Source organism: Balaenoptera acutorostrata, chromosome 5 (genome assembly GCF_949987535.1).
Source record: "Balaenoptera acutorostrata chromosome 5, mBalAcu1.1, whole genome shotgun sequence".
In the NCBI taxonomy this organism is placed as follows: domain Eukaryota; kingdom Metazoa; phylum Chordata; class Mammalia; order Artiodactyla; family Balaenopteridae; genus Balaenoptera; species Balaenoptera acutorostrata.
In genome coordinates this window covers 71,790,545-71,811,920 of record NC_080068.1, presented here as the reverse complement: position 1 = coordinate 71,811,920, position 21,376 = coordinate 71,790,545, and the positions used below count along the sequence as shown (strand labels likewise).

Below are 21,376 nucleotides of genomic sequence, written 5' to 3'. Positions count from 1 at the left end.
GAAAACAAGCTTATGGTTACCAAAGGGGAAGCAGGGGGTGGTATCAGACAACATGGTGAATTAGTTAATGGGAAGTCTTTCCATTCTCTTAGTAATCGTGTAGATTTCTTTGTTTGTTTGTTTAAGCATATTTCTCTCAGCCTTTGTCTTTCTGGACTGGAGTCCCATGCTCTGCTACCCCCAGCTCTGGACCATTCATTCACATGTGGCACCTCTAACTCCCCTTTGGTCATTCTCTAGACCCCATCCACCTCTGATAAAATATATTCAGTTCACTAAACAGAAGTGCATACCATTTTCTAAGTTCAGATGCCCCATGATTTTCTACAAAGGCAAGAATATGTTTCTTCTTAAAACTTCCCAATTAAATCCAGTCTTTTTTGATCTTTTTATAATTCCCCACTGGGAACATTACTAGCTACAAAAGTCCTTATGTAAGCCTTTATTGCATTTGATTGCTTAGAGCCAATCATTTTTAAATTATAATTTTAATTATTTTACCCCAAATGTACTCCAGTAGAACTTAACCCTACTGAAGCTCATCCACTGGTTTTAAGATTTTGTTTAATTAAACATATTAAATGTGACCAATCCCATCAGAGTTAATACCCAGAGAATCTATTTATCCTCACCATTTATTGTATGATATCTGTTCCAAGTCTCACATACAACTCAAAAGATAATAATGCTAATCATTGTTATAACTTTTTTAAAGTTTAAATAAGTGATATTTACTGATTTCCTTTTGTTCACAAATCTATTTACAGCTCAAATAGATTATTCAGTTATGGCTTCCTGTTTGAGAGGCTCAAATAATTTGAAAAGAGTGATTTTACTTGGGCTCAGGGAGCAAATTCTCAATCCGCATTACCAGTATCCATGGCATACTATATTTGATTGCAAATAAGTGTTTGAAATATCATTAATCTATATTATGTATTTCTCTGTGTGTGTGTGTGTGTGTGTGTGTGTGTGTGTGTGATTTATTTTTGGCCACACTCTCTGAGCTGCAAAAAAGCACTGGCTTTCTAGTTTGGTGTTCAGGCCAGCAGAGCAGGCTACCTATCTCAAGATAAAAAATAGAAACGAGACTAGGTCAGTGGTGTTAAATCAAGAGGTTTATATTAAAAGATTTAGGACTAAAATCTAAATAAAGAATTTCTTTAAAAAAAAAAAGACTTATCCATTATTTCAGTTCATTAGAAAACAACTCGCATTTTTCTACCACTGAAGAGTCTTGTCACTTTTTAACCAATGAATTTCAAATGCCCAATTGTCTTAGACATGAAAATAAAAGGAATATAATCAAGGTAAATTTCATGTTACTTTACTGTAGTATGCTTCTTTGGTAATTTTATATATTTTGTGCTCTTTGGGCATTTTGAAATTATATCTGAATGGAGTAATGGAAATGCCCGTAATGCATATCTATTAATTATCAGTATTTTTAGCAAACTAAGGAACTAGGGAGAGTGACCTCTTACACTCAAAAATGAGTGGAAAAAAGTTACATTCCTATCCTGGAGCCCCCCTGATAATGGTAGACAAATGTTGATCCTTCGAGTGCCTTGGGTGGTTCATCTGTCACTCTTTCTGCCAAGAGTGAGCAATGAGGCCACTGGGGGATATCAGAGAACACCATGGACTTTGGTGCCACCAGGATACCTGTGCTTCTCAGTATCATGGATCTTTGTGACAAACCCAGGAATCAGGCTCCCTGCTCTCTGAAGAACTAACTCAAGTAGCTTCTTGGACCAAGTCCAAATGGCTGAAGCTCAGCCCGGATGAAAGAAAAAGGCACCTAAGTGAAAAGAGGAGAAATTGGCAATCTGATAAGAAATCCAACACCAATTCTTTTTAAGGGCCAACATTGTCAGGCTGGTGAGTAATTCTGTGGTAAATTGCTCTTTTCAGAATCTCAAAGGAATGCATTTGTGAAAAATGCATTCTTTCACCTCTAACTCATCAGGAAACCAAGAGCCAGACATGAAATGTAATTCTAGAAAGTATTGTCTCAGAGTTATTTAATATGCATTCTGACCTAAAGTGGAAACATACAGACAACAAGCATGTTATCGCCAAGTAGAGCCCCATAAAGCACTCAATTTGGTCTGTGTAGAAAGCAATCAAGTACAACCTCATAGTGAAGTAAACACTGAACCAAGGGTCAAAAGTCCAGGCTTTGCCACTAAACTAGCTGTGTGAATTTATACTTCACTCCTCTTTTTTTCTTCATGTGAAATAGTTCAAATATACCAAAACTTATAGAGAGAATATATATACATATTTGTACATAGATTTGTCAAATCTTAACATTCGGACTTATCTCCTTCAGATTATTTTGAAAGATATAAAACAGCACAGACAGATGAAGTCCTATGAATTTCTCACTCTCCCTCCCATCGCATTCAATCCATCCAACACAGAAGTAACCACTTCTCTGATTTCTACTCTCATTCCCATGCTTGTTATTAAACCGTTACGTCATAGGTACAGATCCATAAGCTCTACTTGGTATTGTGCTGTATGTTTGTAAGTTTTGTATAGATGATATTATGTGTACATACAAGAGTCTGAACAAATGAAAGTGTGAGCAGGCACCCTGGAGCCTCACTGCCTGGATTCAAATAGTAGTTGTGCCACTTCCTTCCTGTGCGCCTCAGGCTAATTAAACTCTCTGTGCCTCCATTTCCTCATCTGTTAAACAGGAAACATGGGCTTCCCTGGTGGCGCAGTGGTTGAGAGTCTGCCTGCTAATGCAGGGGACACGGGTTCAAGCCCTGGTCTGGGAAGATACCACATGCCGCGGAGCAACTGGGCCCGTGTGCCACAACTACTGAGCCTGCGCGTCTGGAGCCTGTGCTCCGCAACAAGAGAGGCCACGATAGTGAGAGGCCCGCGCACCGCGATGAAGAGTGGCCCCCGCTTGCCACAACTAGAGAAAGCCCTCACACAGAAACGAAGACCCAACACAGCCAAAAATAAATTAATTAATTAATTAATTTTTTTAAAAAATAAATAAAACAGGAAACATAATGGACCTACCTTATAGGTTGTCATGAGGATTAAATGAATTGACATCTGTAAAGTACTGGGGACAGAGCCTGGCACAGACTAAACTACGTAAGTGTTATTTTGTTACTATTCAAACATTTTCTAGAATTCTATTACATGCATATATTCCAATTTATATGTCTAGTCTCCATTTGATGAACATTTAAGTTGTTTACAATTTTTTACTATTATAAACATTCTTCAACATGTCTCACTGTTGAAGAATGTGGCCAATTTTTGTAGTGACTATACATACTGAAGAATGAAATTGCTGGGTTTTAGGTTAATCCAACTTCGGGCTCTAGCAGATAGTAGCATATTCCTTTCCAATATATGATAAAAATTCCCACTCTCGCTCAAAATTCCTATTACTACATCCTCATCAATTTTAGTGTTCCCTGATCATCATTTCTGTATTTGTAAAATGAGGAGGGGTGAACTAGATGATCCCTAGAGTCTTTGTACATTTTCTACGTTCTCTGATTCCCTTTCCTTGAATTTCCCACTTTCTCCCTTCATCTAGAGATAAACTAGTCCAGCAAATAGCAAACAATTTCTTCTGAGTCTATAAGCCTCTTGTTTGGTACTTTATATTCTGAACAGTCTATAAACTAGGATATCCAATAATACAATTTCAGTAGTCATAAGGAAGAATATCTCCTAAACTGACAGCTTCCAAGCCAGGCATACTTCCAACACTTTTAAAGCAGATCTGTAGTTTTCAAACATTTTAAAGCAATGGACTTTTTAAAAAATAAAAATATAAACTGAAGTTCAATATAAATGCTGCTTGCTCCTTTTTTTCCCTTTTTGCTTACCTCTAATATATATCTTATACATTGGTAAAAGCTTCTTGTAATGGAATTATTATTAGTGCCTAGATGAACTTCCTGAAAGTAATACTGAAAAGCTTCCATTTATCTTGTTATTTTACCCATTATATTTGCATTTTATACTTTATTTGATCATGTTTTCATTTTAGACTAGTAAATATCCTATATTAAAATCTTCTGGAGGGGTTTCCCTGGTGGCGCAGTGGTTGAGAATCTGCCTGCTAATGCAGGGGACACGGGTTCGAGCCCTGGTCTGGGAAGATCCCACATGCCACGGAGCAACTAGGCCCGTGAGCCACAACTACTGAGCCTGCGCGTCTGGAGCCTGTGCTCTGCAACAAGAGAGGCCGCGATAGTGAGAGGCCCGCGCACCGCGATGAAGAGTGGCCCCCGCTTGCCACACTAGAGAAAGCCCTCGCACAGAAACGAAGACCCAACACAGCCAAAAAAAAATTAAAAAAAAAAATCTTCTGGAAATATCCACGTTAGAAAAGAATTGCCTACTATTACCAAAGAGCTCTGATTTTACCACCTATAATTTCTATGGGAAAAAAAATATACAGCTTCAGGCTCTGAAGGTTATAATTATAGGCCAACATTGCCTCCTAATGGTAAGAAGCTTATTTACATCGTATGTCAAGTTAGAAATTTTGGTTTCTTTTTTAAATATGTGCAAAACTTTGAAGTGATCTCTTCCTATGAGACTATTACCTTATTTTGATAACAGAGTTGGGGAGGGAGATACAGTACTTACCAGACATACTGGCAAGACTAGGTCATGGGGTTTCTGCTCTCCCTCTGATGTACCATCTACAAGTCCCAGAATTCTCTCTCTCATTTCCTCTCAGATACAGTTACTAAAGATCTTCAAACTTCAGCCAGCCCTCACTCGTCCTTATGTCACGCTTGTCTTAGTCTTAATATGTTAAGATGCTAGTTCCAGACAGCCAACTGGAGTGTGGGATCAGCCTGGAAAACAGATGGTCTCTGGATTGCTAAAACGTGAGCTCCTGCTTTGACATCCACGTGTACCCAGGTCAGCACACTTACCATCAGTCTCACCAAAGCCGCATGTTCCCTGTCTTTTTTTTTTAAATCCCCTCATGAAGCCAAAGCCCAGTTGTGAACCTCTGCATTGCACTCCAGGTGTCTAAAACTGGAGCTTTCACCACCACCTGTCAGAACCTCTATCTGGAAGAGTCATGAAAAAGGAATTGGCTAAACCCTCCTTAGCCCAAGCCTTTGAACCAAGAATCTGCTACCTATCTGATGTAAGTTCACAGAGCTCTGGATCAGAGGTCATCAAATCAGAACTCTTGGATATGTCTCTAGCCCAGGTCAGATTCAAAATCCCCCTCACCTGGATGCTGTGACTGGGGCCGCTTCTACTTTGGGAGCCAGCCGTGAGCCAGGTGTGTAACCCTCACTCACTCCTATCTTACTGAATCCGCCTGCTATGAGGAGCCAGCAAGGCTTTTTACAGTGTCTTAGAGGTTTATATAACAGGCAAGAAAGAACACAAAGAAAATAATAAAATGCATATGGAGGAGAAGGAATAAGAATAAGAAAGAAAAGAGAGGAAAAGGAGCACTTGTTTCAGGCAGAAACCATATTATATATTACTTAACGATCCACCCACTCCAGGACTAGCCACTTCCTCTGCAGTGAAGAAGCACTTGCCTGCCGATATAAAAGAGACAGGTAAAATGTAGAAGGAAACGTAAGGCTGCAAAGACAATGTATAATTCAATAAATATTCTATTGGTAGAGTAGGATAAATTCTACCATTGGCATGCACCAGTTGAGGTTCACATAGATATCTGAAATGTCAAATTAACAAGAAGCCATGTTAAGTCATATTATTACAGGCACGTATAGAAATCTGATATCAATTCCAGTGATCTGTGTTAAGAATTTATTGAGCCACATCTGGGTTTAGCAGTAGAGTTGTATACTTGATTAGCAATGTCTTCCATGAGCACACACTTGTCATATAGTTCCCTTCTCTTTTCTAGAACCATCCTCCCATTAACTCCTTCCTGGTTCTCTAGCTAAGTGCTTCTCAAGCTTTAATGTATGAATTACCTAGGGGTTTGCTAAAATTCAGATTCTGATACAGCAGGTCTTGGGTAGGGCCTGAGATTCTGAATTTCTAAGAAGCTCTCATGATGCCCATGCTGGACCATAGAACTTTCCGGTCTCCTTTTCTAACAACAATTTCCTTTGTTCATCACCCAGTAAGAGTATTACCTTTATCTCTTTTTCTTATTGCTGATCAGTCAGAGAAAGAAGATAGTAGCCACTGCTGTCAGGCCTTAATAATCAGATAATTTAAAAAAATTTATTATAAAAGATTCCTATAACATCTTATGATTTTCAATTTCATAAATATATATATATATAATTTGTCATGCTTTTATCAGTAAGAAGTTTTTCTCAACCATTCTTCCCAAGCCCTAGAGTAAAATGATTAAGGTCCCTAAAATGCCCCAGAAGCGCTAAAATATCCTAAACTCTCTACTATATTATCAAATAAATAATATCCACTACAGCTTTAGGCTTTATTTTACTTTATTGCATTCTAATTCTTTTTAAATGGTATCCTGAACATGATGTACACGGTAATTCCCAGTTGCTCCTCAACAATATAAATTGCCTGAAAGTGAGGGATACTTGTTCACTTTTATAAAGAGTGTTACATAAAAGAAGCATATGTGAAAAAATCAGAAGATATAAATATTGATAAGTTAATTGGTTTATATCTTTGCACGTTATCCATTGTGAAAAATTCTAAGTGTGATGATTCTTTAGCCACAGTACCTCACAAGTGAGTGTACGGCCTTGTGCCCTGCACGCAAGCACATTTTCCTTATGGAAAAACTCCCAGCTGAATCATTCTCTTCTTTCAACTTACAGGTGCCATCATCACATCACCAAAAGCATCCTGAGGCATGTCCTTATGAATAGCCAGCTTTTCAGTCCTGTGTAGAGTCTGTGGGCCCGCTTTCAGCTCCAGATACTTCAATAGCTGAAAATTCTGTGTCAATAAGTGGTTTCAGAAATTTCTCAACCTTGGTTAGTCTTTGCTTCAGTTTCTGCTGCATTGACTCATACTCAGCCAGGATCCGAGCAAACTTTGTTTGCAGGAGGTCTACTGACCCCTCCATTCGAGTGACCTTCTCTTCGAGATCTTTAGGATCACTTCCAGCATTTGCAATGTTTATGTCCAGTAGACCATCTTTCATCAAGATTTGCTTCCCTTTCTCTTCTAGCATACATTTGGCATCTGGGTACTCAGTTAGAGCTTCCATGAGGTCATCTTTTGAGAGACAGAACAGATCTGAGTAGCCAATACTTCTAATGTTGGCCGTTCTTCGATTGCCAGCTTTGCTGCCTTTAATGTTAAGGATGCTGATCTCACCGAAGTAGCTGCCATCACTCAATACTACAAACTGAGTGATTCCATCATCTGCCACCACGGCGAGTTTGCCTTCCTTGATGATGTACATCTCTCGTCCAATATCCCCTTTCTTGCAAATGTAATCTCCAGGACTGTAGACTTGGGGTTGTAATTTCAAGACCAACTCCACCAACAGACCAGCTTCACAGTCGGCAAAAATGCGCACCTTTTTTAACGTGTCTAAGTGAACATTGATGGCAATCTCTGCTCTTAGTTTATCAGGCAGATACTTCAAGACTTCTCTCTCATCCACTGTTTTTTTGTTGGTCCACAGATAGTCAAACCATTTAATAACTCTCTTTTCCATATCTTTGCTTACATTTCGAAAATGCATGTATTGCTTGATCGCATCAATTCTTCCTTGAAATTCTGCTCTGGCTGCATTCATGTTGGAAATCATAGAACCTATGTTACCAACAATGGTGGCAAAAATTAACACTCCAATTAGGAAATCAGCCACCACAAAGACATACTCAGAATCCCTCACAGGAGGCGGTGTTTCACCAATGGTGGTCAAAGTCAGTGTAGACCAGTAAAGGCTGTATACATATTTTCTAGCCAAACGGCCAAATTCAGGATCATTAACATCTGGATAGACCCAAGTATCATTTCCAAATCCAACAGCTTTGGAAATAGAGAAGTACACACACGCATTCCAATGGATGATGAGGACAATATACATCACAAGGTTAGAAATCCTGAAGATGTTTGGGTAGTTTGTCCTTGTTTCCGTTCTCTGGAAGAACTCAAACATTCGAGAGATCCTGAACAGTCTGTTTAATCTAATTTCCGGATAGTTCCAGCCCAGATTAAAATACAGCAGATCAGTTGGTATCACTGATACAACATCAAGTTTAAATTGAAAGTTTGATTTATATTTCTCTATGAGTTTAAGCTCTTCCTTCACCAGTAGTCCTTGTTCTAGGTAACCTAAAATAGAAAAAAAAGTAATGTTTTTTCCTTTTTATGCCACTGTTAATTTTTCTAAAGTAACTCTCAACAAACTTCATTGAGTTCAAAACAAGAGTTCATTCCAATAAATATGCTTTTAGCAATATAATAAGATATGAGTACTGATCAACATATGGCTGTGGAAAATGTTCTTTTGCAGAAATAAAAAGTAAAGCTTTGTAAGTACAGAAGTGAGAGATTATATGCAATGTATATATACAAGGTATATATACAGACCTCTCTAGATTCAGCATCTTGCCCAGGTAAAGCTATGCCTTTTATGAACAGTGTTCTTGGAAAGTTTTCTTTTTCTAACACTGTGCTTAATTCTTCATGCCACTCTTTTGTCAGAATCCTGGCCCCACCCTTGAAGCTTGGGTACCTCCTTGCTGTTTGACTCTCGTGCATATTCTTGCCTTGTCCCTTCAATGTGAAGCATATGTCCTTTGAGGCTTCATTTTCATATCTCTTTCTTGCCCCTCCCAGGCTTCCTTAGACATCTGGGATTTTCCTTTCTCCTAAGCTGCTACCATGCACCTTGTGTGTTAAACCCAGAATTTCAGTACCGTGATATATTTCACTAGGGAAAAATTTGTTTCTCTTCCTATCCTGGTTACCAGAGCTGTGCATAGAACTGAACTGAAGCATTGCTCTGGTGCACTGATATTAGAGAATGTCTTTATTTTACATAATGATTCTTAAAAGTGATACTCTGCATACACAGGTTACCTTTGCATGTGGTAGTATAGAAAATGAGCTTATACCTACTTAACAAGAATACTTAAATCAGAAGCTATCAAATCCTGCCCAGATTATTGGTCAATAATACCTCACCATGGACCACAAAGTTGAATTAAGGATGTACATCCTGTTTCTTATAAAATTTCTAGTACAGCTCTGCTGAGTACAATGACATTTTCCTCCATGCCTCTTCAAGGTATCTCCGTTAGGTAGAAATTACCCTTTCCCAACAGAACTGGCAGAATATTTCTGTTCTCTCTATTCTTCTCTCCTGGTATAAACCCAGTGAACAGAAGAACGGAGGAAAGCCACATCCAGAAGGTTGCCTAGTAACATCCTTCTGAATCAGCTGGAGTGGCCTAAGCCTGTGGGTGGGTATATGGTACTCTTGCTTTAAAGAGTGCCTTTTCCTCTAAAACAAACTTTTGTGAGTCTTTTTTTTTTTGAAGAATATTTGAATTAAGAAATTTCAAGTTATACATAGAGATAAAAGCATGAAATTACAAAATATCCAAAACTGAACATATTTACCTGTCCTTGTTCGTACAAACATATCGAGAAGATAGATTATATCTGACAAGTAATCAAGAATGAGCCAATATTCTAGGTAATCAGACTGAAGTTCATCAAAACATGCTCTGTAAAAAAAAAACTTGTATAAATAAAATGAAATGGGACCAATTTAAGTAAAAGTCCTCTTTGTATAATTTTTATCACAATGAGAAGTATAACACACTAAGGCTAGGAGGGGTCCTTGGAGTCCATTTAATCAACCATGGCTTTCCCAAATCTATTCCCAAATCTGAGGGTTGGATTTAGTTTTCTCACACTTCTGAATTTCAACATTCTTTCCATTATGCTAGTCAGCTTTGTGAAAACATCAAATGAGAATAAATGACTTCAAGATAACGTCAAAGTATTTTTGGGTGATACACATTGATATCCAGGTTCATGTTGACTATTTGTACCCAAAATGCCTCGGGAAATCATGCTTGGTCCTGGATGGCTGAGATGTTTACTGTCTAAAAGACAAGGAACCATAGATATCCCTTGGGAAACACATCTTGCTCTGTAAAACCTAGATCCTTGATCTTTTTCCAGTCTTGGCAAAATTTTTTTCTTGCAGGCCAAAGAAAATAAAAAGTTTCTCCCAAAGTTCTAATTAAATGATTGCGCAATCAAAAGTTTAAAAGTATCCCCACCCCACCCCCATCCCAGTACTGGATTTCCAAGGATATTGGGAACCAAAGCACCTACTCTTGCTCTTAGGAAAACACATTGAGAATGATGTAACCTCTCTTCACAACCTGTGGTGGAGAAAGGAGGTATGTCCTATAGAGCTCTATGTCAAACTGTTAAGTCAGTTAACTTGGAACCTAGAAATGGTTTGAGATCCACAAAAATATATAGACACCTTGCAATAATCATGGTCCAGTTGTACATGACAGGTAAGGTGATGCAAAACAGCCAGTTGTAGTATGTGTTTCCCGAGGGATCAATAACCACGACTTTCTTCTTCTCCCTAGCAGCAATTAGAAATAAAGGGGAAGGTTACCAAGGAACAAGAATATTTTTATTTCAAATATCAAATATGGTTATGCCCATCACCTACAATTGATGAATTAGAAATAAGCTGAAGAAGCTCACTCCACAGTGGGAAGACTAGCTTGGTATAAGTGCATTAGTCGTAAGAAACTGGTTAGGGAGGGGTGGATAGATAGTTAAATTACTAGTCTTACATTAAACCATACTTTAGACTTTTATTAAAGTCCTTGTTTTACTGTGATGCTGCAGACACTTCTATCACTCCAGCTACTGAGAGAGAACAATGGCATAGATCATGCCGAACTCTGGATATTCCACAGACCCCTTTGGTAGGCAATGGTTGGTGGGACAATGATGATTTTACCACTCCCCCTACCAGGTAACAAAACAATTGGGGACCACACTGTGAGGGGGAACTCATGGCTTCTTTCTCATCTGTATGGAGAGAAGAATATAACACAATCTAATAAAAAGTGCTTGTTCTTAAGTGTGTATGAGGAATTGAGAGGCAATAGAGGGCAAAAGAAAGAAGGAAGGAAGGAACTATATGATCAAAGGGACATTTTTTAAAACTTTCTGGTATCAAATTTATATTTTTAAGGATTTTTTCTTTTATACAACGTCAACACATTTCTAACAGGCACAAATAAGTAAACCATCATCTGGTAAAGAGTTTTCTTTGAGTAAGTTTAGAAGACAATATTTTCTTTAATAAAAAGAAAAAAGATAGCTCTGAAAATATCACTCAGCCTTATCCTTGTGAAACTCTAACTCTCAAATGTTTTAAAAAGTTTCTTTCAAATAGCTGATGTTTTGACGGCATTTATACTGCTCTCAAAATTAGGCATGGCTTTTGCAATGAGACTACTTTACTTTGGATTATTTGCCATACAGTATTTATGACTCAAAAATGTTAATGAAATTATTAAATTTTTATTTCAACTAAAAATATTGATGGAAAGATACTAGAAACCCAATTTTCTTTGGATCCTAAATCTGTCCCAGTGGTAAGTTTATCTTCACCAGTGCTTAAGGAAGGAAATTAACCATGACGCTGAAAATTCTTGATGAGAAAACTAAGGCTACCATTGCTAATTTTAAGGAAATTTGAAAAAAATTAAATTCACATTTGATAAGAATTTATTTAGTCTTTACACCAGGCCTCTTGACTATAAACTTGTGGGAAATTATCCCTGCATCCTAAATCCATCACAAATTTATTCCTAATTTCAATGCCAGTAAAAATACTTACTCTTCTTTCTTTTCTTTGCCTTTCTCCTCTTTTTTTTTCTTGTCTTTGTCCTTTTCTTTCTTCTTTTCCTTTTCTGGGTCCTTTTTATTTTGATCTTTATCATCTGGCTTGCTGAAGAAGTGAGAGATGTAGTTGGTAAAATACAAAAATGTTATGGATAGAAAAATGTGGGGTCATTCATGCCAAAGTCTTACTTACCACTTCTTTTCTTTTTTCTTTTTCTTTTTTTCTTTTGGTTCTCTATAGAAAAAAAACAATATATCACATAATAAAATTACATTCTGACCTCCATTCTTGTTTACCTTCCTCTCCACTGGGCAAGAATTCTGGGCTTTGTGTTCAAAGACCTGCCCTTGTGCTCAGAGACCAGAAATCTGATCTCCTAATGGCGGGTTCAACAAAAAATAGACAGGCACCCAGATAATAAACAAATAAAATTCCTGGGAATTAGTGCATGTGGAAAACTGGAGAAAATGGATATGGATAAAGGCATAAACCCAGGGAGGGAAATTTAAGAAACAAGAGCCCCCAAGAGTGTACTTTCAAAGTCTCAGTGTATATCCAAAAAATGGGTATTTAAAATTTAAGCTTCTTGATGTCACTTGTATTTATGCTTGAACAAGAGTTTTGAGAATTTCAAGAAAATGCCATCAATTTTCTTTAGAGGGGTAATCCTGGCTGAAGCAATGTTTTATGAGCAGACAAAAAGCTCTGTGGTAACAGAGTAGAATCCTAATTCGTAGAATCATTCACCAGATTTGAGATCACCTTCTTCTATATACAATTTCTTCTTGAGTGGAGAATATGGGATTAGTGGGCTCTTTCTGCAGTTGGCTTTCTCTATCAGCAGAAGAATGGATTCTGGAGTCAGACAGAGCTAAGGTCATAGTAGGCTGTCATTGTTGGCTCAGATATCTTGGGAAAATGTATTATTCAGACATGAATGATCAGGCATCTCGTTACCACTGGGATAGTCAGAGAAGGCTGTTAAAGGGAAGTAGGTCTCAACTTAGGCCTCAGAGTATGGGTAAGAGTTGGAGAGGTTAAGAAGAAGAGAAAGGATGTTAAAGGGAGGGAAATTTTCAGGTGCAAATATACAAATGAACTTAGTCTGGGTAGGAATGGCCCAGCAGAAGTGGAAAGCTGCTACTAAGGAGAAATAGGAGATAAAATTGACAAGGAGATGAGGCTTGGCACCTAAGGTTGTCATGTACAAACAGAAACAGAACATAAAGTTAGATAAGGTGGAATTTATTGCTGTGGGAGTACATTCCTATGATACAAGATTTAACACCCTAACATAGACCTTGGGAGATGGTGCTGGCACACTTCTTGGATGGCTCTTAGAAGCTCAGAAAAGGTGATAGCTCACACTAAGTGAAATATAAATTATAAAATGCTATGGCACATGGTGGAGGAAGGTATCAAAAAGATTCAGAGAAGTGGTAGGCTAAAATGGATATACTAAGTAAGAAAAATAGCCCACCAACTGATTATGTTCCCTAAGAGGGCTCAGAGTATACAAAAATGACAGGGAATGTGCTGGTGAGAGGGGCACCAGCATTACTGAGAAGCTCACTGGTGCTGTCCTCTGTAGACCAGGGCTGATAGTGAGAGATGCTGAACTGGGTACAGAACTAGATTTCCCTGAGAGCAATAGGGATGACAGGATCTAGAAATCACAGAGACCAGTGGCAGTGTTTACCCATCAGAAGAGAAATAGGTCTGATAATTGTAATTAGCAGTAAGGTGAGCATAGTAGCCAGGGTCTTAACCCACAGAGCGCTATGGAAGAGGTTAACAGAACACTGTATTCCTAGATAGATGGGCATCTTGTTGACTTGTTAGGGTACTGTTTTACATTTATAATAAAAAACAAATTGGGGATGTATGCTCAGGAGGTTAAGGGCAACTTATCCCAATAAAAAGTCACAACCCTTTGAATAGTTTCTAAACCTGAGCTAGCTCTCAGAAATGAAACCAATCAGAGGAGAAGCCCAGCCCCCATGAAGAAGGACTCTGCAACACCGTGACAAGTATATTCAGTAATGATTTCCCCAGCCTTTCCTCCAAAGAAAACCAATGGTCATTTACTTAAGTAACTGTACACTGGGGGTAAAAAAGAATACCTAGATACATTAAAGGCCATTTTCACACAGGACCCAAGTTGATATTGAGACTCACGGACTAAAGCATCATCATGCCCCACCCCCATTAAAGTGAGGGACATATGGTGGTTTGGTAGTAATTTGTGGGGCCTCCACTGGGTCTAAGGATGCCCCCTTGTGGTCATTTGTCCAGTTCCTCCATGTAAACATGGACTGCATTTATTTGGTCATTGTCAGAACCCTCATCTCCACTAGTTCCTTGGCTTGTGGAATAAGAGCTAACATAGTGGGGAGGACCAAGTGGAAGCCCTAAAGCTGCCTCCTACCTGCTGGCAAAAAGCAATATTGCAACCTGGACAGGAAAGGAAATGCACTCCTTAAAGACCTAATGCATTCAGGGGTGGTGCTTCTCCATCACACCCCCGTTTAATTCAATGTCTGGCCCCTATTAAAACCAAATGGATCCTGGTGGATGGCAGCCGACTACTGCAAAACCAACCACATAATAGCTCCAATTGTAGTCACCGTGGCAGATGTGAAAAACAATACACTCACCCAATCAGTACCATATTCCTAAGGTTCTGGGTCAATCATGGTGAGTGTGTTATTTTTAACCACTATCGGGGAAGAGGGTCAGAAACAGTTCATATTCACATGGGATGGAAAACAGTATGTATTTACACTACTTTCCAGGGCTATGTTAACTCTCCCTCCCACTGTCATGATATAATCTAGAGGGACCTGGACCATCTGGACATTCCTCAGAGTATCACATTGGTCCACTATATCTAGATCAATGACATTATGTTAATTGGGCCCTGAAAGAGGATTATCTAACCATGGGACAGAAAATGACTGTTGACCATGAGCTGGATCCTGTCAGAACTAACAAGTCATAAGGTTGTATTGCAACCTATCACATGATAAAGTGATGTACTTGGGACTGAGCAGGTGGCTCGGCACCCTTGCCCCATGTCATCTACCACTGCTGCATCAAAGCTATTCCTCCTCCCCGACCCATGGCCATATATTAGGCTTATAGGAACAACTGATGGAGCATGACCTGTGGATGGGTCAGCTTGGCATCTGGATGCAAGCCAAAATGAGCTGTTGTCTACAATACAGCCCTACCTAGAGGTGGCCTTAAAAGATAGTGAGGTTAATCTTACCAATGGCACAACTTGAAGCAGTGCACAATCATCTACTTTGTGGGGAAAAAGCAATGGCCCAAATTAAGAATATACAAGGCGGACTTCCCTGGTGGCACAGTGGTTAAGATTCCACCTGCCCATTCAGGGGACACGGGTTCGAGCCCTGGTCTGGGAAGATCCCACATGCTGCGGAGCAACTAAGCCCATGTGCCACAACTACTGAGCCTGCGCTCTACAGCCTGCGAGCCGCAACTACTGAAGCCTGCGTGCCTAGAGCCCGTGCTCTGCAACAAGAGAAGCCACCGCAATGAGAAGCCCGCGCACTGCAACAAAGAGTAGCCCCCGCTCACCGCAACTAGAGAAAGCCCGCGCGCAGCAACGAAGACCCAACGCAGCCAAAAATAAATAAATTTATTAAAAAAAAAAAAAAAGAATATACAAGGATTCATGGGCAGTCACAATGCATTGGGTGATTGGTCAGGGACCTGATGAAAAAATATTGCAAGATCGGGAAAAATAATTCTGGAGAATAGGCAGACTGAATGGACTTTATGGGCATGAGCACAAGGTTTTAAAACCTTTGTATCCCATATTAATGCCCATCAAATAGCAGGTGCCATGGAAAAGAAAAGAACAACCAAGTAGACAGAATAAATCAGCCTGCTGACAAAGCCAACCTCTGTCACTGGCATCCCCAATGCTGGCACAATGTGGATATGAATGGGGCAGCCATGGTGGCAGAGATGGAGACTATATATGGGCCCAACACACGAGGTCCCGTTCACCCAGGCGATTTAACTGCTGCTACTGCTGAATGTCCAGTCTTCCAGTTCCAAAGACTAATGCTGTGACTCTAAAAGAGCACCATTACTTGAGGAAAGCAATCAGTCACTTGATGGCAAGTTAATTACACCATGGAAAGGGCATCAAATAATCTTGACTTGAATCAATATATATTACAGATACTAACTTGCTTTTTTGCCTCAGGGCTTTGACCAGTGCCACTAGCCAGTTTTGGTTTCTGCCAGCTCATAGTTTCCCTCTCCCTTGGCTGGCCTTGGCTGAAGGAAGCCACCGTGCTCAAAATTATGCCCCCCTTCCTAGAGGCAGCCCTCATACAATGACTGTGCATGGGTACCAAGCCCAGTCCTATTGCCTAACTATGGAACAACTCTGAAGGGCCATCCCTTCCCCAGAGCTCCCCAGAGCATCACATGGCACAGCAACTCTATTCTCTGCAGTTCAGCTTCTCCCTCTACCCCATCCTACTCCCCTAACTCCCTTCTAGGTACCATTTCTGAGAGCACTCCCAATAAACCTCTGTATACAAACTTCCTTCTCAGAGACTGTCTCCTGGGAAACTTGACCTAAGACACATTGGCTCAGAATGGGAAGGATTAATGATGTTTTATTTATTTTGTCAGCCACCCTAACCCTAACCACATGGAGGGGCAATTTCACATATGCTACAGACATGGTTTTTCTACACATATTCAAATACATACATACGTACATACATATTACTTGTAACATGAGTAGCTACATTTTTCAGGAGGAAATAACCAAATGACAAAATAATGGAAAAGCTTTGCCATTGGATTAGATAGAGTTTGCCTAATAAACATCTGCAGTGTAACACATTCAGATGTATTTCTACCTTTTTACTGTCTTTCTTTAAAAACAAAGGTGTGGTTTACTATTGTCAATGTACTTACTGCTCCTTATTGCTGCTGTTGTTAACATTGAAAAGTGCAATGGCTCCAGGCAAGTACTGCTCCCTGGGAAATGAAAAAGCACAGTGAAATCAGAATAGTCACCATGTGTATAATGTCCATAGTAAATAAAGAGTCTTAAAGAACAAATACTTTTCAGGTTCTACCCATTACTAACTAGTGCCTAGATAATGTTTGAAAATATAGAGTCTCCACGAAGCATGAGTTGCTGAATATCAGTGCCATGAACCAAAGTAATTAATAAATGTTTATTAATCAACGCTCACAATGCATCCCATTGCCATCCCCCACACCCTGAGTAAGCCAGCTTGGATGCTACTAACGCCCAGAAAGCGATTAAGACTTAGATTGTCCGGGAAGATAGGAAGGGAAGACAAGACAAATGAAAACAGCATGAAAGCTGAAGGTGGTCAGTGAGAAAAGAAACAGGAGGGGGAAAAAAAAAGAGGGAAAAAAACAAAGTAGAAGTAAGTATGATTGACAGGATGGGAGCCCCTGATCCACACCAGTACCACACTCCTTCCACACTCTCAGGGTCACACGTTTGAAGTTTCCACAAGTGCTTTTTTTCCCTAAGGATTTTTTAGCTCTTCTCTTCTCGTTACTCACCCTAGTGCTCTGCTTCCCTGAAAGTAGGATTGAATGGAAGAGAGCATTTTTAGAGAACGACAGCTAAACCCTCTCACATATAATTGCTTGGAAGAAGGATCAGAAAGAAGGAGGAAATCAGAGAGGACTCAGGCATGAGGTTTCCTAAGGGACAGACACGGGTCTCAGGGAAAATGATCAGCAAGGGTGTTCATGGCTTGGAGCCCCATGGACATGAATTATCATCAGGCAGTGGCCGTTTCCCAAGAGAAGAAGAGGGTAAGGAACAGAAGTAGCAATTTACTCCCGAGATCCTGCAGAGTAGCTGGGTAGCAGGAGTGTTGGCCAAGCCCACTGAGTGGAAGAGTAGGACACCTTTCTTTCATCTAAATAATAGTTTAAAAACTGATGTGGGGGGCTTCCCTGGTGGCTCAGTGGTTGAGAATCCACCTGCCAATGCAGGGGACACGGGTTCGAGCCCTGGTCTGGGCAGATCCCACATGCCGCGGAGCAACTAGGCCCGTGAGCCACAATTACTGAGCCTGCGCGTCTGGAGCCTGTGCTCCGCAACAAGAGAGGCCCGCGCACCTCGATGAAGAGTGGCCCCCGCTCGCTGCAACTAGAGAAAGCCCTCGCACAGAAACAAAGACCCAACACAGCCAAAAAACAAACAAACAAACAAACAAACAAACAAAACAACTGATGTGGAGGGATAGATCATGCTGCTCACCTCTGTGATGGCCGTCCCCTTCCATGTCTACTACTTCTAAAGGAATCCCTTGCATGAAAGTTTTCACTCTCTGATTCTTCAAATATAGAGGCACTGTCATCATCATCAGAAAAGGAGCTATGGTTCAATAGGGGGCAGAGATTAATTAGATCAGTACTTTAAACCACTGTGGGGGAACAACACGTCTCATTTCTCATCTCTTCTCTTTCTCTCTCAAATGAACACAGACAACAGTTTTTAATAAGAGTGAAATGAGAACTGTTCAGAATACACAGAATTAGATAGAGTATATGCACAATCCAGTAAAATACGTGTAATTAAGAAACTACTTTCTAGGTCTTCCATATTTGTATTGTTTGATGCGTTGATTAGTTAATATTTTTCAAGTTGGAAGTATGATATCTGTACTTCAGGTCATGTTATACAGTTTTCTGAACCTGTAATAACATTTCCTTCCACTAAAAGTAAATTCAACCACATTTATACAAATTCTATTCATTTATAGGGCGACCACTTTAAATTACACTTTTAAAACACGTTAGCATTTCACACTTGTATTTTTTTTCACATTTCTCTATGGTAATGTTATCCCTTTAGATGTGAAATGTCCCATGAGGAAAGGTCTTGCCAGTGACTAAGGAAATATCTGGCAAAGGTGCATCTAAAGAATCACCACAATAATATCTATGTTCATTTGTTAGATAAGTTATTCTGTCCTAAAGAATAAATAAATTCACTAAATTAAATAAACTACAAAGTTCAAGGTTTCAAATTAAAAGTTAAACTGAAATTAAGCTTAGTTAAATTGAAGAACTTTGGCTGGTATTAAAAATACATAGGGACTTCCTTGGTGGTGCAGTGGTTAAGAATCCACCTGCCAATGAAGGGGACACAGGTTCGATCCCTGGTCCAGGAAGATCCCACATGCCGCAGAGCAGCTAAGCCTGTGCGCCACACCTACTGAGCCTGTGTGCCACAACTACTGAAGCCCGCGCACCTAGAGCCTGTGCTCCACACAAAGAGAAGCCACCACAATGAAAAAGCCCGCGCACCACAACGAAGAGTAGCCCCCGCTCGCTGCAACTAGAGAAAGCCTGCGCACAGCAACGAAGACCCAATGCAGCCAGGAAAAAAAAAAAAAAAAAAACACATAGAAAAAAGCATGCATTTACCTGCATGCTCCATTTTCCATCCTTCTTATTTCCTTTTCAATGTCTGGTACGACCACATTGGGAATGTTTACCAAAGAGCGCCGTGTATTGATGATCATTTTCTTCATGGTTAGCTTAATAGGTGGGGAGAAAAAAAGTCGTGTTAGTAGGAAGACTTTTTATATACTTACATATGTAATCAAAAGTTTCACTCTACCATTCTTCTAAGGCTGAAATAACAATCTTATTTCCAGTTATATGTAGGAATTATTTCTTAATAGAATACAGTCATGATCCGAGCACTTAATTATCACTAGTCAGGTTTTTGTGCCTTTTTTTAAATTCAAGGGTTTTGTGTATTTTTTAAAATTCAGAGGTGTAGAGCTCTTTTTTTTTTAAATTTGGATTTACTCCAGCTTTGAAATGTTTAGGCAATGTAGGTGTGGAACAAAACTATAGGGACCTCCCAGGCACATCCAACAATTAAGTAACAACGAAAGGCAGTAAAATAAAATACCAAAATGCGTGTAATCAACTGTGAATCTCTACAGGCATTCAGAAAAAAAAAAAAAGGGTCTCAAGTGGTATTCAAATTTTGGAGTGAATAAAGATACAACTGATCCACATTTCAACAAGTCCCCCTAAATTATTCTGACACACATAGCGCTCAGCTTCCCGGGCAAGCACTTCAGGCATCAGGAAAACGCCAAGAACAAAGTGACCTTGAACTCCAAATCTGTCCTGGCAGCAGGTTCCAGCCCAGCTTCAGGCAACATGAATGGCACGTGGGCACACTCGCTCTTGCCTTCTTTCCTGAGGCTCTGCCGGCGTCCAATGACAACGTCCCTGCACTCATGACTGGCCCCAAGAACTTCACCTGGCCTTCAGCGTGCTGCCGTGACGTGGCCTGGAACTTGGAGAAGTCCCTGGTGGGCCCCAACAATGTGCCTGTGCACGGGTACAGCCACTGCTTTCCAACCAGGGACATGGAGCCCAACGTTGAAGCCCTGTCATCCCGAGGGCCCAGCTGTGCCCAGGATTCTCCTCCAACCCCTGCTGCTTGGCAGTCACAGCGCTGCCCTCTGGGGATTTCACCTCTAAGGGTGTTTCCTCCAAACGTGCATGGAGATAACACCTGATGTCCAGGAAAATGGGCCTAGATGGGTGCTAGGTGTCCATCCCAGCCTCCCCTCTCCCAGACCAAGGCTCCCCACTAATGAAGTGCTAGGTGTCAGCGGAAAAACAAAAGGAAACTGTGGGTTTTTAAAAATGTTGCTGTTTCAGTAAACAAAGAATGTTGCCTGCCATTCCAGTAAACAACAGATGAATGTTGCCTGCTATCCAGCCATCAGCCACTGCAGTCGCCAGGGTAGGTGCGCCCTGGGGGGAATTCAGGATGGAGAAAACAGGACACTGGCCCTAGATAGTTAAGATGCATATCAAAGGAATGATTTCAATGAGCCCAGACTCTTGACTCTTCCCATACATAGAAAAGCACTAGAATCATTAACTTGAGAAGTCTGTTTTTTTGTGATTAGCAGTCATCTTTTGATGTTCGACTACATGATTTTTTTTTTTTTTCCCAGCAAAAACTCCTATATATCCTTGTTCCTCCCTTACCTCTTTGGATCAGTCCCTCAGAGTTATCTGAGAGGTTGCCTTCCTGAACTATAGTCCTCAGTAATGTCCCTGAATAAAATATAATTCTCAACTTTTAAGTTGTGTTTTTTCCAGTCGACAAAACAAAAACCCAGTATCTGTTCACGGGCTCCAAGAACACCAGCTCTTGTACTGAATGTCACTGGCTATGGTCCTGCTGATGAAGACCCAAAGAAGGCCAACATGCTGAGAGGATGACTGGGGTGCTGGACAACTTCAGCAGGTACCAAACCTCCACCTAATCCTCTGTGGCTGGTTATCCATTCATCCCTCCCCTCCACCACAACACATACCCCCTAACCTGCACTCCCAGGTTTTTATCATATGGATTGGGGATTTTTCCTTTGTTATTTTTCTACCACCGATCTCTGGGTTTTGGAGGGAAACTTGCCTTTGTTATGAATAAAATAGAAAAGCAAA

The 21,376-nt window shown here is 40.1% G+C and overlaps 1 protein-coding gene across 1 annotated transcript; it reads right to left on the bottom strand.

The window, feature by feature from the left end:
• Window positions 1-6,862: 6,862 nt before the first annotated feature.
• On the bottom strand, window positions 6,863-19,431 carry CNGA1 (cyclic nucleotide gated channel subunit alpha 1). The gene is made up of 8 exons (XM_007180760.2): window positions 19,319-19,431; window positions 18,147-18,263; window positions 16,811-16,873; window positions 12,035-12,076; window positions 11,837-11,947; window positions 10,454-10,561; window positions 9,571-9,677; window positions 6,863-8,277 (listed from the first exon to the last, which is right to left on the bottom strand). The coding sequence occupies exons 1-8, from the start codon at window positions 19,423-19,425 to the stop codon at window positions 6,863-6,865; spliced, it is 2,070 nt and encodes a 689-aa protein (XP_007180822.1). The 5' UTR covers window positions 19,426-19,431.
• Between the last annotated feature and the right edge of the window lie 1,945 nt (window positions 19,432-21,376).

Excerpts from the sequence above, each read along its gene's own strand:
- CNGA1 (XM_007180760.2), bottom strand. The coding sequence starts at position 19,425 with ATGAAGAAAATGATCATCAATACACGGCGCTCTTTGGTAAACATTCCC. Across the intron at positions 16,874-18,146 it reads AGGGGACGGCCATCACAGAG|GGAGCAGTACTTGCCTGGAG; the intron begins GTGAGCAGCATG and ends TTCATTTCCCAG. Across the intron at positions 9,678-10,453 it reads TGGACCATGATTATTGCAAG|AGCATGTTTTGATGAACTTC; the intron begins GTGTCTATATAT and ends TTTTTTTTACAG.